This window comes from Musa acuminata, chromosome BXJ1-8 (genome assembly GCF_036884655.1).
Source record: "Musa acuminata AAA Group cultivar baxijiao chromosome BXJ1-8, Cavendish_Baxijiao_AAA, whole genome shotgun sequence".
Classification (NCBI taxonomy): Eukaryota; Viridiplantae; Streptophyta; class Magnoliopsida; order Zingiberales; family Musaceae; genus Musa; species Musa acuminata.
In genome coordinates this window covers 1198873-1216219 of record NC_088334.1, presented here as the reverse complement: position 1 = coordinate 1216219, position 17347 = coordinate 1198873, and the positions used below count along the sequence as shown (strand labels likewise).

Here is a 17347-nt window from a genome sequence, read left to right as displayed (position 1 = left end):
ATAAAGGGTAGGGGATGTCACTCTAATTTTAGAGCGCTCGCTTAGCTCAAATGGTAGAGCACTCGCTTAGCATGCGAGAGGTACAGGGATCGATACCCTGCATCTCCATCTTTTTTTTTCATGCAAGAGATTGTCAGAGTTTTTTAAATTGTTGTTTGTTCGAGGTAATAAATAGGTTAATAGCTAATCCTTATCCATAAAGGGTAGGGGATGTCGCTCAAATTGTAGAGCGCTCGCTTAGCATGCGAGAGGTACGAGGATCGATACCCCACATCTCCATTTTTTTTTTTTCATGTAAAAGATCGTCAGAGTTTTTTAGGATCTATCGATTAAAATATTGTTTGTTCGAGGTAATAAATAGGCTAATAAAGCTAATCCTTATCCACAAAGGGTAGGGGATGCAGTTCAAATGGTAGAGCCTAATAAATAGGTTAATAAAGTTAATACTTAACCATAAATGGTAGGGGATGCAACTCAGATGGTATCACTTAGATATGAGGATCGAGGTAATAAATAAGCTAATCCTTATCCATAAAGGATAGAAGATGTAGCTCAAATGGTAAAGCGCTTGCGTAGCATGCGAGAGGTACAGGCATCTATACCTCGCATCTCCATCTCTTTTTTTTATGCAAGAGATCATTCGAGTTTTTAGGAATATCGATTAAAATATTGTTTGGTAATAGGCTAATAAAGTTAACCATTAATTATAAAAGGTAGAGGATGTAACTCAGATGGTAGAGTGCTCTCTTAGCATGCGAGAGGAACGAAGATCGATACCCTCTCCATGTCTTCTTACAAGAGATTGTCCACGTTTTTTAGGGTCTATCCTCGCGTAGCATGCGAGAGGTATGGGGATCAACACCCCAAATCTTCATATAGGCTAATAAAGTTAATCTTCGGGCTCGATACCTCATATCTCCATGTTTTTATTTTAATGCAAGAGATCATCCAGATTTTTTAGGAATAACAGTTAAAATATTATTCGATAATAGGCTAATAAAGTTAACCCTAACCATAAACGATATTTTATCTTAATACTACAAGATTATGGTTTAATAATGGTCTATAAAATTTATCAAATAGTAAGAATTTATAATCTAATCTGATTAATTTTGGAACTTATCAACTAAACTAATTGGTTAAAAGTTAGAGGGTTTGATAGTAGGATCCGATGATCAATCTCATCCTGCCTAATTATCATTTGTAAAGTATACAAACGACAAGAGTTAGTAAGTGAGAAAGGCATTTGAAGTGCCAACCAAAAGCCAGCTGTCGGTGCTCCAATCCCGTCGCCAAACGCCTCATCTCGATCAAAGAATCCTCGAATTCCCAAGTCATCGGTGACCTTCTCCGATCCATACATCGGTTGCAAGTAAATATGATTCAAATAATTGCAAGAAACCATTGGTATCGCAAGCAGAACATAGGAAATATGAGAATAGGAATGAAAAGGAATGCATAAGAAACGATGCGAGTCACAACACAATTGAATACGGCACCAATATATATATATATATATATATATATATATATATATATATATATATATATATGCTCATTCCTGTAAATTTGTATCTTGTATATACATTCATGCAAGACTCAAAAACTTACAAATATGTTACTACAGTTAATCCAATTGGCTGGGAACATAATGAAAAAATTAGAAATATATATAGTTAAATTTTAATATTTTTCAAAATAATGGTAATTGTGATTAATGAGTTTTTTTTTGTGATTAACGACAGTTGGCTTGAATTTATCGAATGAATAGTAAAAGATTCAAATATTTGAAGTGACAAATATACTATTTCCAAATGTTGAAAGGAAAGATATCTAAAACTCCTATTTATCCTCCTTTTCATTCATCGAGGTTTAATGAGTCATCTTTTCTGTGGGTGACCGCCCATTCAATGTGTTGGGGAGGAAGCAAACCTTCTCTCCGCAATAACTTTACTTACGTCGGTCAGGGAATAAAAGGTTCAGGAATCATTGGATACAGATGATAAAAATCAAGTGCTTTCAGGACTATAGCAGCTAAAAGAAAGAAAACAGATCACGAGAACAAAATGGCAAAGCAATGGATGAGCCGCTTTAATCCACAAAACCTTCACTCGAAGCGACAAACCATAATTATCCTACATGCAGAAATATTATCTGATTAGCAAGTGGACAGACACCTTTTATTATTATTATTATTGTTGTTGTTGTTGTTGTTGTTGTTGTTGTTTTTTTGTTGATGATAAGCCATGACGGATTAAAGTCCGTGACAGAACCCGATCCAATCAGAAATAACGTGGGCGGCAGCTTGGCATGGCGTAACATGCACGCTGTCCAAACCCGTGCAGCGTTCCTCTCGTCGCCAGCTAGAAGAAGCCAAAACCCAGCTGGTTCACCTCTCTCTCTCTCCCTCCCCCTCTCCATCCTATTCTCCTTCAGACCTCTGAAGCTTTCTATGATGACTTCAATATGCTCAAAAGTTCCAAAAGCCAAAACGCTGCACCTCTCTTTCTCTCTCCACTGTCTAGTTCTTACACTAATGGAATCAACAAACAACTAAAGCCATCATTACAACAAACAATAGCACAACCAACCCCACTACAATGTTAAAGCCTAAGAATACGCCCCCGTCTTCCGCCCAAAATGACGCCCTCATCATCACCCATACCAATGATAACAATACCATAACTACTTACTAGTTTTCTTTCTTGTTCTATAAATGAGAAGATTAATAAGAAAGGAAGGAAGGAGTACCTCTATTTTGATTTAGTTGTTGGTTTGTTACTCTTCGTGTTCGTCTTCCGGAGGACCACCTCGGTGTCGAGGCCGAAGCCGTCGACCTTGCGGACGCGGACCACCTCGGAGTGGTTGAAGAGGGCGACGAGGCCATCGACCCCCCCGAGGAGGTCGTTGGCGGAGTACTTGTCGCCGCGGCGGTGCACCGCCAGATGCAACACCGCCACCCCACCCGGCCGCAGCGTTCGCTCCACCTCCGCCGCGAACCGCTCCGGGTACAGCGCGTGGTCGAACACGTTGGAGAACTCGAAGTCGAAGGACTCGTCCGGGAAGGGTTGCGCGTGGAAGTCGCCGGCCACCACCAGCGGCGGTGCCGGCACCAGGTCCATCCCCAGCGCGCCCCCCACGCCCAGCCCTCGCAGCGCCGCCACCTCCTGCCCTAGGCGGGCCCCGACGCAGAGCGCCGCGGAGGCGTTGGAGAGGAGGCCCTCGGCGGCCAGGTCGGCGAAGAACCGAGAGAATACGCGGATCTTGCGGTCCCAGTCGCGGGTCGCCCACAAGTGGCGGAGCCGGGGGTTGAGGGTCTTGTTCAGTTGCAGCTTGATGTAGTCGTCGTAGGAGCGGAAGCCCGGTCGGATGCGGATGAGCGCGGCGGTGGAGGAGGGGACGATGGCGGAGGAGATCGGGGTTTTCTTTGATTGTAGGTAGAGGTGGAAGAAGAGGAGGAAGGAGAGGAAGAGGAGGAGGACGAAGAAGGGTTTGAGGAGGGGCTTTTTGCGGACGGACATGGGAATGGGACGAGAAGGAAGAGAGGAAGGATGAGACCGATGACGTTAAGAGAGTGACAGAGAAGACGACGACGTTACCCTCTTTCTCTCACTTGGTCTCGCCTTCTTCGCCTCTTTTGGGCTCCAAAAGTTTTATAGGCATTGGGAATGCGTTGGGACGTCATGCGTGCGGTGTGATGGTCCGCAGGAACAGGATGGAATTCACTTTAAGTGGATGCCGGTTTCTAACGGGTAATCGAATGGGATCACGGAGACGGTTCTGCGAAGTGGGATTGCATGCGGATCCACTTTTGATAGGATCCTCCTACAGAATGGCCAATCGGGTCGGATTTTTTAATCGTCCCTTAAGATATATATATAAGAAATATTTTTATAAAGTTTTTAATTAAATTAAATTATGTTTTCATTACTGATGTACATAATGTTCATTCGTCGACTTAAGCTTGAGGCCTATTATTCTATGCAATAATATATTAATTAATTTATAAAACACTCAAGATAGAATATTTTTTTGAAGTTGTGAGATAGAAAACCACTTTGTAGGTGCGCAGGAGGTGCTCGATAAAATGCGTGTGTGGCTGCATCGTCACCATTATTATTATGACAATGACCATCAACCTACTTCGGTTCATGAGGCATCTGATGATCCTCCAAACATGTCAACCATTTCTAATTTTTCGTTGTTTCCTTTTCCATTGCTCTTCAAATGTTCATCCTTTGATACGCTAGTTTTAGTCTGAATTCTGACAGTGAAGCTTCTTACCAGGGGCAGAATTTATGGCAGTGGAGTTCGCAGCAAATCCGGCACAACAAGAAGAGTTGACCTCACTTACTACAGGTCTTCTCTCTCTGTGATTTACCAAGACACTTATAATTTACAGGTTCTTATTTGTCAAGCTTGATATAACATAAAATCACCATAAACTTTGCAGCAAAAAATGTGCATGGAGTTGTTACCCCTAAACCAAACTCACAAATCACACACAATATCCTATTGGATATCAACCATGGATGAAGCAAGAAACATGATTTGCAATGATTCATACAGCATTGCTCTAATTCGCTCATGAATGACTATAATATGTAATAGAAGAAAAAGTGCGTCAAACAAGGAAGAGACAGGCATGCCACTTACGCTACATATGTACAGATTACAAGTACAGGGTTTGCAACTTTTACGCTTTGGATGATCGGCTGAGTAATAGAAACCCGGTATGATATTATGATGTACTCGGCAGTTATGATGATATCGACCATGCATCTATGATGTACTCGACCATGCAGTTTGTGCTGTATTCTTAAGTATGCATGCGACTGAGACCAGGAATAAAATCCAACTTCTGATTAAAACCATAAACAGGTTAGAATGTTATTAATTTAAATAAGAAGTCAAGAAAATAGAACTAAAAGCCAATGAAATGTTATTTAATTATACGACAGACACGCAAGTTAAAACATGACGGCACATGATTGACAAGTTCATCCAAGAATCCTATCAATTAGATTTGGTTGTCATGAATTTAGCTGATTTGTATTATTCGTCCGGCACTTTAGTGTGTCCATCCGTAAAGTATCAATTTTTCTAAAATTTTGTATGATCGATCCCTCAAGGATTTACAAGTGAAAAGACAGAGTTCTCTCTCCTCTTCTTCCTTTTCCTCCTCTTCCCCTCACGAGAAGCACAAAAAGTCGTAGAAGTTCATCAACTCCACCTCCAGCACTCCACTTGACTCATCTCTAAATTCATCCTGCATCATTCTTTCTGATTATAACCACAATATCCACTAGTGGCCCGACAACACCATGATCCACCACTCGTACCAAAAAGAAAGAAAACATAATTAAGATATTAAAATTATTTTTTTACCCATAATTTTCATGACATTCCTGCACACAACACAATCTGTATTTTTGGTTAATAAAATCAATAACATTAAGATAAATAGATTAATTATTTCACTTTTATAACTATAAGAATTCTCATATAAATTTTTGAAGTCTATGATTTGAAATGCTAAAGAGATCTAACTACATGTAATTAGCCTATTAACTATAATTATATTTATATTAGTTTTAAAGTTTTACATCAATATATATATTAAAATTAAAATATTAATGATAAATATAAAATATTAAAGTTTTAAGGATGTTTAAATATATATAATTTTATATTTTAGCTAATTTTATTATTTTTAAAATTTTTGAAAGTGTAAAATCTCGATCACTAATAGAGAATATAAAATTGGCTAACCATTATTCACCATGTGAATGCCACGTGAGACTAACACCATTTTGCTCGCATGGATAGAAGTTTAAGGTCCGTTATTGAGTTATCAAGCTATCTTGTTTTTCGAAATATTCACATAAACATTCTTGGAAGTCTATGGAGCAGCTCAGATCGGTTACATACTAATTCCATGCGAAATATTTATAGGAATATTTCTAAAATTTAAGGGACAGGTCAATTACAAACTGACTCCCTAATGAAATATTCGTATGAATATTTTTGAAAGTCCACATGACAGTTCGAGTCGGTTACGAACTATCTTCCCCTTGAAATTTTTATGAGATTTCTTTCTCATCGACATCAGTATAAAAATATACTCTTAACTCTAGATTAAAAAAGAAAAAAAGAAAAAGACCTCAACATTAACTTAACCATTGAAGGGATCGACTTAAGAAGTCATGTATACAGATAATGACGCTATACTTAAGACGACTTCTCGTATATAAATTAGGATGTTATGCTAACAAAGATATTAATAATATTTTTTCCCTAATAACTATTAATAATAAAAATAATAATATGATATACGGTGGTTAGTATATATGTTACATGTTTTTTAAAATAATTTTTATATATTATATTAATCGATTTACAAGACGATCTATCAACTGTGCAACAGTCTCTTAGGATGTCTACACGACTGATAGTTCTTTATGTTCCAATCCATATAAAAATATATTATATATTATTTAATATAATAAATAAAAAATATTTTTTGAAAAAACAAAACATCGGAAATATCCATATTTGTGACGTCATTTGAGCCGTGTAATTCGGCCCATGGGCCAAGACATTTTAACGAATAGATTTATGTTAACAATTGATGTTGCGGATCGCATTATCCCTACTTGCTTGCTAATGAAGGGGATCACGGTGTGACGGGGGACACTTGGTTGGTGTACCAGGGAGATGGAAGCGGAGCAGGAGATGACGAGGAGGCGAGTGTTGGTGACGTTCGACGTGGACGGGACGCTGATCCGGAGCACCGGCAGCGCCTCCAACCAGCTCCATCGCCAGGCCTTCGCTCACGCCTTCCTGCGCGTTTTTGGCCTCCAAAACGCCACCATCGACGCCGTCCAGGTTCGTGATCTTGATGACCAAAGTGTCCAATGTCACATCACGTCCCTTCTGGTTAAAAAAAAAAAAAGAGCGGCATCCCATCTTATCGAACTTTCGATCCTGCTGGTGGGAGTAGAAATGCTGTCGTTGATTCTCGTCAGAAATTTACTTTACATTTTTGAAGACGAGAATATTTAGAATAACTCTGATTTGGTTTTTTTTATTTGTTTTTTATTGTCGATGTTAGGTTTTAAAATATATCGAGTATTTTCCTAATACTTTAGGCCTCTAGGATATATGTTACTAGAATCAAAATCTTTATCATGGTATCGAAGTAGGTTATGAGTTTGAATCCTACATCTGACCCTCTTTATGTGTGTTTAATCAACAGTTATGTAGTGACCTCCTTAATTATCTTGCACCATTCACTTGAGGGTGGTTCATACTTCATGCGTCAAGCCTAATCTGGTCAGCACCATGTGAGATGGAATTTTAGAACTTAATAAATGTTTGGTCTTTTCCTGGCAATTTAAGCTAAGCTTTTGAACTGGTAATTCAAATCAAAATCTTTATTACTTCAGTTATATATCTATTGTACATGATCTGATTTAAGCATCAGAAGACTCACTCCGGGTATCTCTCTATTGTGCATGATCTGATTTAAGCATTATGTCTTCTAATGCTTTCTCATAAGAAAAAATAGATTCTTGTTATAGCTTTACTGATGAATCTGAGAACACGTCTGGAGAATGTGGAGCCATTTCAACAGAAATTGTACGTGACATATGCATTGAGGGATTGCTGTATCCCCATCAAACTGTTTATCACTTCAGTTATCAATCTGATGTGCATGATCTGATTTAAGCATTAGCGTTATGTCTTCTAATGCTTGCTTAAGAAAATATAATATTGTTATAGCTTTACCATTGAGTTTTAAGGCTCATCCGGAGAATGTGGAGTCATTTCAACTGGGACTGTACATGATATATGCACTAAAAAATGGCCAACAAAACACCATAAGCTCTATCATGTCTGTGTAGCTACGTGTCACAGAACTTGAAATGAAAATTTGTCAACAGCACTTGGAAAAAGAAATAGCAATTAACAGCTTATCACTAGGATATTTTGAACTTCACTTGATTCTCCTGTCATCCATTGCTGTTGTCGTTTCAAGTGTTTATGGTTGAATTGTCTGCTATTCTAACTCATTTTTATTTCGTCTGCAGCATCATGGCCAAACAGATCCCATTATACTTGTGAATACAGCCATTCACTATGGTGTATCTTCCAATGTTGGTAGCTTCAGAACTCTTTTTTTTTTGTTTTCTTGTCCGTTACTATGATGTTGCTAGTAAACTCTGCAGAGAATACTACTGGATGCTTATTTTCTTTCTAAAACTAAATCAAGTTGTTAAATTGAAGCTTTATGACGGATATAATGTGGATAAGTTTTTCTTCTTCATTCTCAGTTCTGGCAGGTCGATGTCTAATAAGGTGGAGGATTTGTGTAGGAATGTTCAGTTTGGTGAATTCTGAAGAGAAACATCATTTGGTTACTTCCCTTTAAATCAGTAAACAAAATCAGATAAGCTATTATGAAGTCCTATTTGACTATCTGATTTCTGTTTATTTTTCGGATGATATAGTGGAAATAGTAATTTTATAAACAATATTCCTTGCTCCTCTACTAAAAATGGTTAGCGGGAACATCAAAGCTACAAAAAAACTAAAACTTTGGGAGTGTAACATACCAAATAGTCACTTCATATTAGGACCATACTACATGTTTAACACTGATCCATTCAATATTTATTATTGTTTCATTGTAAGCAATTCTTCATCACAAAAGAGATTTTCCAAGTGCCTCCCTTTCGAATAAACGTAGACCTGGATAGCATTGAATATCAAAGAGTTCAATGCTAATTTTGAAAATTCAATCAGAACAGATTTAATGTTTTCATAAAATGAGATATTACACCACTAATCCTGAGAAGGTACTTCCAAATAAGAATCAGTGTGCTGTGTGTTTGTGTGTGAACATGTGTGTACAATACTTTCTTTTTCATGAGGTGCTGTAGAAGGTTATATACCATGAGAAAAAGGCAAAAGTCTTTATAACTTACCAAAGACTGACAGATTTGAAGGAGTAAATATGGCTTGTAAAGGGTGATTTCCCTGTAGTTTAGATGTCTGTTGCCACCATGTTCAATCAATTAGTGGATTCATGATGAAACCTTGAATGGGTGAGTTATTGATTAGGGTTATTCTAATTGTTGCCTGCAATTGTGAACCGCATCTTATGCAATGGGAACAGAAGTAAATGCTTTAGGCTTTTTTAAGTGTTTCAATCTATTGAATCAATGTATCAAAACCTGCCTTCTAACACTATATGGACACTATATGGTTGAAGACTAATTAAGAATAAAAATATTGCCTAAATAGTGGATAGCTTCCTTTTCAGTCTTTATGCTAAGAGCAACACTATAAATCCAAGAACTTGTTTAGATTGTAGATCACGGATTTTTTTTTCTAGTGAGACGTGCTTGTAGTGTACGGATCTGAATGTTCTAAAGCTCGCTTACCTTTGTGCACCTGTATTAGCAGTATGTTGAGATGGATGTGTCAGTTTAGTAGAAATGATATAGTAAGAATGTTTCCTATTGTGAACAATTAGGTATCTTTTTATTGAAGATAAAATGACAAAAAACCTTATAACATGGCTTGGACATGCCATCAACAGGGATCGATAATAGGAAAATATCTACGTAACCTACTCAAATAGTTGGGCTTATGGCTGTTTCTGTACACTTGTAACATATTGCAGGTACTCTTATCTTGAAATGTTTTAGTTTCTTTCAGCATAGTGTTTTATCACTTAACAATCCTGCACATGCTCAATCCTGCACATCGATGGAGATGAACGTAGTGGCATCTCGTGAGTCATATTTGTTTTGTAGTCTATTTCCTTCAACTTGCATTGCAAATCTTTCTTTAGAACTTATTATACAATTGAACACGATTATTATTTACTACAAAATAAGAGTATGAAGTACCTCAATGTGTCCATTGCATTACTATATGATTTTCATTGCCTAATTTGAGTATCATAGAAACTGCATTATCTTTTACAGTAAAAACCATGGAGAAATATTTAAACCAGAACTGATGTTTAAAACATTGAAAAGATGAAAATAAACTTAAGTCTTGAAAGGAAAAAAAGAAATGGTAAATCTGTGTATTTGTGCAGTTAGGTGCTATCATTTGACGTGTGAAAATGACGATGTTTTTCAGAAAAAACTAGATTATTTAAAGGACCCACTGAAAGATTGTGAGATCACAAAGATTTTGTCAAAGATATGAATTATCATATTCATAATTCCTACTTGGAAGGCAACTGAAGAAACATCCAACACTGCAGGTTGTCATTCTATATGTTGAGCATAGGCTGATCAATTCATCTGTTCTATTTATCTGATTGAACTTGGCAGATACTGATTTTGCACCCTTCTGTGTTTTTTATTTTTTTTATTTTTGAAGGACATTCTTCAAGTCTGGTAACAGCTACATGTGTTTCTTTGTGACAGAAACCTGGCAATTTAACAAACAGAAGATTTCATGGCAACCTTTGGTATAGAAGACTTTTGGACTCTTCTAGTCCCTAGGAAGAAGTAGAGGTCTTAGAAGCTTAGATTATTTTGAACATCTTGGATTCTGTAAAGTATGGGCCGATCAATCCCAGATGCCAAGCAAATGCCAACTAAAATTTTGATTAGTATTATTAGTTAAAACTTTGGGATGTTCTTTATCAACTGTTCTTGTTTAGGTGGCTGCTTAAGATGTTCTTCTATTTCTCTGTCCCTCAGCCTTCTTCACTAACTGATTTGTTTAGGTGGCTGCTGAAAGACTTCCTGATATGAAGACGGAGATGCTTAAATATGCTAGAGAACATGTTGAAGAAATTGGAGAGGGGCTTGAGGTTCTTCCTGGTGTTGCTTCTTTGTTGGATGCTTTGTCTTCAAGTAATGTGGTTATTGGACTGGTAGGCTTGTTAACTTGTTGTATCAATTTGCATATTGTGTATGTTTAATCTAGTTTGTGGCTGAGAAGATGCAATCATTGCTTCAGTTTCTGGATCATCATTTAAATTAATCTTTTGTAGTGCCACTTATTTGTTTGGTTATTAATATCAAACCTATACTTAAATGTCAATAGAAATGGATGTTGATTACTTTCTTGTTTACTACATAACGAACTGGTTCGCTACATGTAGGATAGTGTTTTTTTTTGTTTCTTGTGTTTCTATAAGGTGGAATTTGCAGTTCTCACTTCTTATAAGTTTTGTAAATTTGTCCCTAGTTGGGATAGATTATTGTGCTCTGCTTTATTGTGACTTTTCTTTTTTGTAACTTTTGCTAGTATTGAGTCTATTGACTGCTTTTTTAATCATCCTTTTCTCCTTGCAGCGCTGCCTGTTGCAGGTTTATGACCACTTGAAAAGGAATTGTGGTTAATTTTTCTTTTCCAAAAATGTCCACTAGTCTAGAGGCTAGGTGCAATCACTTTGCATTGTCTTGGTTCTTGTGTTTCCTGCTGCTCAAGCTCTCATAATATTTTACTCAGCAATTGATAGCTCGAAGCCTATGTGGTTATGGATTCAAGTTTGATGCAGATTCAAGGAAACAACAAGGTTTATAAAACAGTGGTAGAGGTTCCTCGGAAGCATATATATATAAACTTAAATTTTGAGCATTAATTATGCCGTTCTTGTTGTTAATTAGGATTCTTATATTAATTAATATTATTCAGGGGCTTTTAGATACTTATTTGGGCAAGACATCATTTTAGGGTATTAATAAGAATCGTTAATTAGGGTGACAATTTAGTTTGTCATAGATTATGGAAATTTTAAATGTTAATTTGGGACTTTGAACATAATTAAGGACGAAGTCAAATTCAAGATATTAATTAGAAAAGTCAAGGAGGGGAGTTATTTTTGTACATGAGACCTGCAAAATTTTTGTTCCTTTTTCTTCATATTATTTTAAAAGCAAATGTCAACACTGTGTTAGCCAATGAATAGTATGATATGTGTGTATATATGTATCTTTGGTGGGTTAATGAGTCGTATAATTTATGTGTATATGTATATATGTGTCTTTGACCAAATGTTAAACACTTGTATCTTTTTTTTTTTTCTGTATCCAACAGCTTATATAGAAAGAAATAAGCTCATTAACTCTAGTATTATAGGATTTGTTCACTTTTTAGGATGAATGGCATCATAATTCCAAATATTAAAAGTCATGATTCCAGTTTTTAGGAATGTTTTCCCTATGAAGATTCCAAATCATCAAGATATAGGACTTAAGCAAGGTTCTCGCTACCAAGAGCCAAGGATCATTTTCTCACTTGTAGAGTCCTTTTGTGGCTAATTCCTTTCTTTTAGGTATTTGCTTGTGAGACAAGAATCTTACCTAAATACCGTTTATGTTTTCATGGTCAGTTATGCCTCAATGTCTTGTAATTTCCTTTTAGCCATGGAGCCATTTTCTGTGTTATTCTTCAAGTTGATATTTATTGTCGAAAGTTCGAAGTCCTTCCATCAGTTGACAAGAGCAAAGCTTGTATAACTGGCGTTACTTTTCTGACTCAGCATCTACAAACTTGATCCCTCGCATGTCTCATGGATTCTTGGATTTTGCATCAGCCACATCTATTATTCCATTACCTTAGATGTACTTGCTAATGTTTATGTGACAAATTTACTTTGTATTTTAGATGTTGCAAAAAAACAATTTCTTGATTTTTCAGCAATGGTATGCAGTTGGATAATTAACTAGTAAACCAACAATCGGAACATTAACATTCTTCAGCTTGATTTTCAGAGCTCTCAAATTGTTTGATCTACATTCACTATGAACATTGAGCTTTCAACTGTTTTTCATGCTCTGAAATTTCTATCAAGTATTTTATCTGGTTATACGATTTATGTTTTTTTCATGGATTTATTTTCTACTCAATGTTGTTTGATGCCTGCACTCATTACATCCTTTGGTCAACAATTTTCTTGGTAAGATAGCTCAAGTTACTGTTAGTTTGTTGTGCTTTTCAGTAAGCCTTTGGATTCTGAAACTCTAGATTCTATCTTGCTCTTTCTTGATACAAGAATTGCAAGATGCATATCAGCAGTTTTCTGGAATCTTGCTATGTCATAGGTCACAGGCAATCTAGAAGAGATTGCATGGATGAAGATGGATGGATTGGGCATCAGAAAATATTTTACAGTTCCAAACTTTGGAGGGTGAGTCAAAAGAGTAGTGATCTCTATTATCATTCTTTTTTCTAATATGCATCTTCAGGGTTATCTTTTTCGGCTAATATTTCAGTATTGACATATTCTGCTAGATTTGGAAGTGATCACATTGATCGAGGGCATTTAGTGAAGATTGCAGCTGACAGAGCCAAAGAACTATGTCCTGCAGGATTTGACTTACGTGTGCATGTTGGAGATACAGTATGTCACATTTATATTCCCATAAATTGAATTACATCTTCATTTAGAAAATGGCACATATCATATTGTGTAAAATGGGGGGATTGGCTTACTGGTGAGTTAATGTACGTGTTATGCTTCAATGTTATGAAGAGTTAGAGAATCACCAACTGTTCTTGCTTACCTTTTAATTCTTCTTCCATTTTACTGTTTACTCAGTAAAGTGAGCTTGCAGCTTAAGTGTTTGCTATTCATTCAGATAATATAGAACTGAGACAGTATGATAACTCAATTACATCATGTTGCTTGTTTTTCGTGTATTTTTTTTTTGTTTTTGGAAATTGGGGAGGTCGCATTTATTGAAGTTATCAAAGTCCAATGCTTGTAACTTGTCAATGTTTACATGTACCCTATGCCATGAAAACCATTTATTGTAGATACTATTCTTAACACTTCACGGTCAGAGTCAATCTGATATGTGTAAAATTGGAATGCAGAACATTATCTTGATCTAATGCCACAAAACGCAGAAAATTTTCATCATATTCATGTGTTAGACACTAAAGCTAATACATTAAACTTATGTTGAATTTACTCATTTTAGGTGATGATGAAAAGGCCAATTCTTTTCTAGGTGCTTTTGTATATATAGTAGATCATCTTGACAGTGCCATTATTTTTCTTTGAAGCACTTTGTTATTGATTTTGAATATAAATACTAGGTATTGCATACATTTTGATTTTATTCGTTGGATGTACGGATGCACACATTATAAAAGAAATTCTTTAGTTAAAGCTTTTAGAAATGTGTTTACTTGTGATTCAGTGTTTTAACATTTTACCTTTCCCATATTTTTGTAGCCAAATGACATCAAAGCTGCAGAATATGGAGGAGCGCTTGCAATAGGAGTATGTACAGGTATATTTACTGAGGAGGAGCTGAAGAAGTCTAGCTGTGGCAGTGCAATCATACTCTCTGATCTTACTGATAGCACAACTTTCATGAATCTGCTGGGTATCGAAGGCTAATTTATCTGCAGTCCCCAGAAAAAGGATCTCTTCTTACAATTCTCCTCACAAAGTATGGTTGACTGGAATCTTTTTGAACAATATGATATTTTGTATTGTATGCTTCTGGACATTTATGTTTTGGATTCCTGTCTATCCTTGAAACTGTTCGTTCTTGGGTCCTCTTTGACATAGTTGGAAGGAAATCTGTTTATTGTGATTCCTAAATTTTAGCTATAACAATACCTGGTATTGGCTTCATAGTTGGTTTGCAGCCCCAAAAGACTTATGTTGTGGTCATTAAACATGTTGATTCCTCCTTGTTTTACTTTCCTTCCTCAGCATATTCATGACTAAGATTCACAGGGCATATGATACATGTACATGGAAGCCATTCATAAAAGTTGGTCCTTGACATTTTTAGTATAATTTGCATATGCAAAATTGCTTTTTACATGGACTTAATCATTCTGAAATGTTTTCTAGAGTGTTGTGGTCTCTCACAGACCTAATGCACTCCTTCAGCAGCTTCTATGGCACACTAGAACTTATCTTCTGGGATATAGCTTACATGTGATGCCTTTGTACACAGCCAGGAAATTGGTAATGAGCTCCCTCCAGGATGAGTCCTTGATTGTGACTGCATGTGCTGAATGCTGCCTGTCCTGTCTCCAGTGTGCCAGCACATCTATATGCAATTGGCAGAACATGATTGGGACGTGATCAACGCGGTCATGGCTCCCCACATGGATATGTATAATTGCCAGGTAACATTTGCTTTCGCTTTTTGAAATTAACCATCATGATCATAGGCGTGTTTCTTTCGATTTTTGCATGTAGATTCTTGATAGAGATGAAGGAAGCTCCATGAATGGCTGTTTGACACACCAACCACTATGAAACCTTGTGTCAAAAGACAATATGAGATGGATGGAGTGGGTGATCTGCCTAGCTGGTTTACTTGGTTTTCAAAGTTGATGGCTTAGCTGGCCATGCCTCAATCTTGGGTGTCACCCATGTGACTAACTTGGCTTATTCATGCCAAGTCATGATGATGATTGCCTCTATGCAAAGTTTAGATCTGAGAGGTCATTTTACTTTGAAGATATTCTGCTAAGGAACTGCATGTGATTAGTAGATGTCATCTCTGCTACTAGTTCTCAACTGTGTGTGCTCCTGCACCAAATAGCATGCAGATCCAAGTTGTCTGACATTGTCTGGAATCAATGCTGCAAATGATGCTATCTGTAAAGGATGGACCATTAGGAATTCCATTGTGGAATTTGGATCTTCCCCCCAGTGTGTCTGTCACTGGTACAAAAAGTTTGACTGGTACATAGAAACTATCTGCTGAACAAAACCATGCTGCATTGTGTTTTACCTCCTTTTATTATGAATATTGATTGTTTGTCTCTCTGCTTTGTTTTCTCTACCTAGAAAACCCGGACCTCTTGTGAAAGCTGGTAATCAAATTGATTTGATTGTCTATTATCATTTCAGGCAGAAGATAAAATATTTTTTGATTTTGATGTCAAAAGGATGAAGGTAAAACAATAATCTTAAATAATAAAAATGATATCATGAAATTTATATTAAAAATATTCATTGTAATTATTTCATGATTAAGCTAAATTAAGTGAGAAATTAAGATTTCACCATCTAAACATGAAAGTGTGCTATACACCTTCTAAAAAATTATAAGATGATGGGAATAAATTTCATTCTTCAACATTTTCTGCTTGCATGTTTGTTAAAATACTTTGATTACTAGCACAAATATGGAGGGAATTCAGACTTACAAGATAGTATTTTAGGCTTTTGAAATTGTTGATTAATCTCAGCTTCATAAAATCATACACAAATGTTAAATTAAGTAATTTGTTTTATGGTGTAAACTAATGTTAATGCAACAATTTAGGATTAGTGGGGTGATAATCCAATCCCAATTCATAATCATACAACCAAGTATCAGCATATAAAAAGATAATAATTTCCCCATGCTTGAGTCTTGGCAAGTCCTATGATTTGAAGATGCTACCTTCATTTCATTACATGATCTATATGTAATTTCTATTTATTGTAGATTAAGTTTAGAGTTTTTTTTTTGCGCATGTTTGATTACTATTCTTAATCAAATCATTATGATCATGTCGAGTAATTGTTGTATTGTCTTATTTTATTAAGCTAATAAGGAAGAGCTCTCAACCTATCAAATCATATGATGCCAATATACTAGATTCACTTATGGATTTGAAATCCACTTCCCAATCAAACATTTGAAACTACTAATGTATCTGTCCTACTTACATCCTATCATCTATCATACTTACCTAACATAAGTTGAGGAGTCAAATCCTCATTTTATAAATTTATTTTTATATGACCTATTTATTGTTTGAGATCTCGAAACCTAATTCGATATATATTTTTTAGTATATAAATCAGCTTAGCTAGTAAAAGTTTTGATTGCTATATATATATATATATATATATATATATATATATATATATATATATATATATGTTCTATAGAGGCATAGATGTTATCGTTAGATAAAATAAAATATAAAATAATTAATATTAATGGTAAAACATATAGAATACAACTTCTTACATGTAAAAATTCTCTTATACACTTTGACACATAAATCTTATAAAAAATTAATCCCTTATGGAGAAAATATTTTTTTCTCAAAATATTAAAAAAAAATCGAAACCTAAATTCAAAAAATACTTTCCGTGATGGCATCAACTGGATTATCCTAACCATCTATTATGATAAAAGAGTAGCTTAATCCTAACCATCATTTAATCTAATCGAAAAAGACATAAGAAAAGAGCAGCCATTTACATAGATTCGGATCTTTTTGAAGCATGTCTTTCCAAGATCCCAAATCCCCCCAATCCCCAATCCCCCATTCACGATGGCCCGAGGATCCTCTGTCTCACGCTATCACAGGGTTCGGGTTTCTCGCTCTC

The 17347-nt window shown here is 35.9% G+C and overlaps 2 protein-coding genes across 6 annotated transcripts; one reads left to right on the top strand and one right to left on the bottom strand.

Annotated features, from left to right (window-relative positions):
- Window positions 1-1172: 1172 nt before the first annotated feature.
- LOC103994122 (uncharacterized) lies at window positions 1173-3819 on the bottom strand. Of its 2 annotated transcripts, none has more exons than XM_018829869.2 (2): window positions 2752-3634; window positions 1173-1345 (listed from the first exon to the last, which is right to left on the bottom strand). In XM_018829869.2, the coding sequence occupies exon 1, from the start codon at window positions 3519-3521 to the stop codon at window positions 2754-2756; it is 768 nt and encodes a 255-aa protein (XP_018685414.2). In that variant the 5' UTR covers window positions 3522-3634; the 3' UTR covers window positions 1173-1345; window positions 2752-2753. The 2 variants fall into 2 exon arrangements, with proteins under 2 accessions (XP_018685414.2, XP_009412696.2); XM_009414421.3 differs by lacking the exon at window positions 1173-1345 and adding an exon at window positions 1380-2135 and having other exon boundaries at window positions 2752-3819.
- Window positions 3820-6649: 2830 nt separating this feature from the next.
- LOC135583076 (uncharacterized) lies at window positions 6650-15782 on the top strand. Of its 4 annotated transcripts, none has more exons than XR_010515466.1 (8): window positions 6650-6888; window positions 8094-8159; window positions 10757-10906; window positions 13083-13168; window positions 13273-13381; window positions 14222-14441; window positions 14961-15135; window positions 15209-15782. XR_010515466.1 is itself a non-coding variant. In XM_009414422.3 (6 exons), exons 1-6 carry the CDS (start codon window positions 6718-6720, stop codon window positions 14387-14389), a joined length of 750 nt encoding a protein of 249 aa, XP_009412697.2. In that variant the 5' UTR covers window positions 6650-6717; the 3' UTR covers window positions 14390-14629. The 4 variants fall into 4 exon arrangements, 1 of the variants encoding a protein (XP_009412697.2); XR_010515467.1 differs by having other exon boundaries at window positions 15181-15782; XR_010515465.1 differs by having other exon boundaries at window positions 14961-15782.
- The last annotated feature ends 1565 nt before the right edge of the window (window positions 15783-17347 follow it).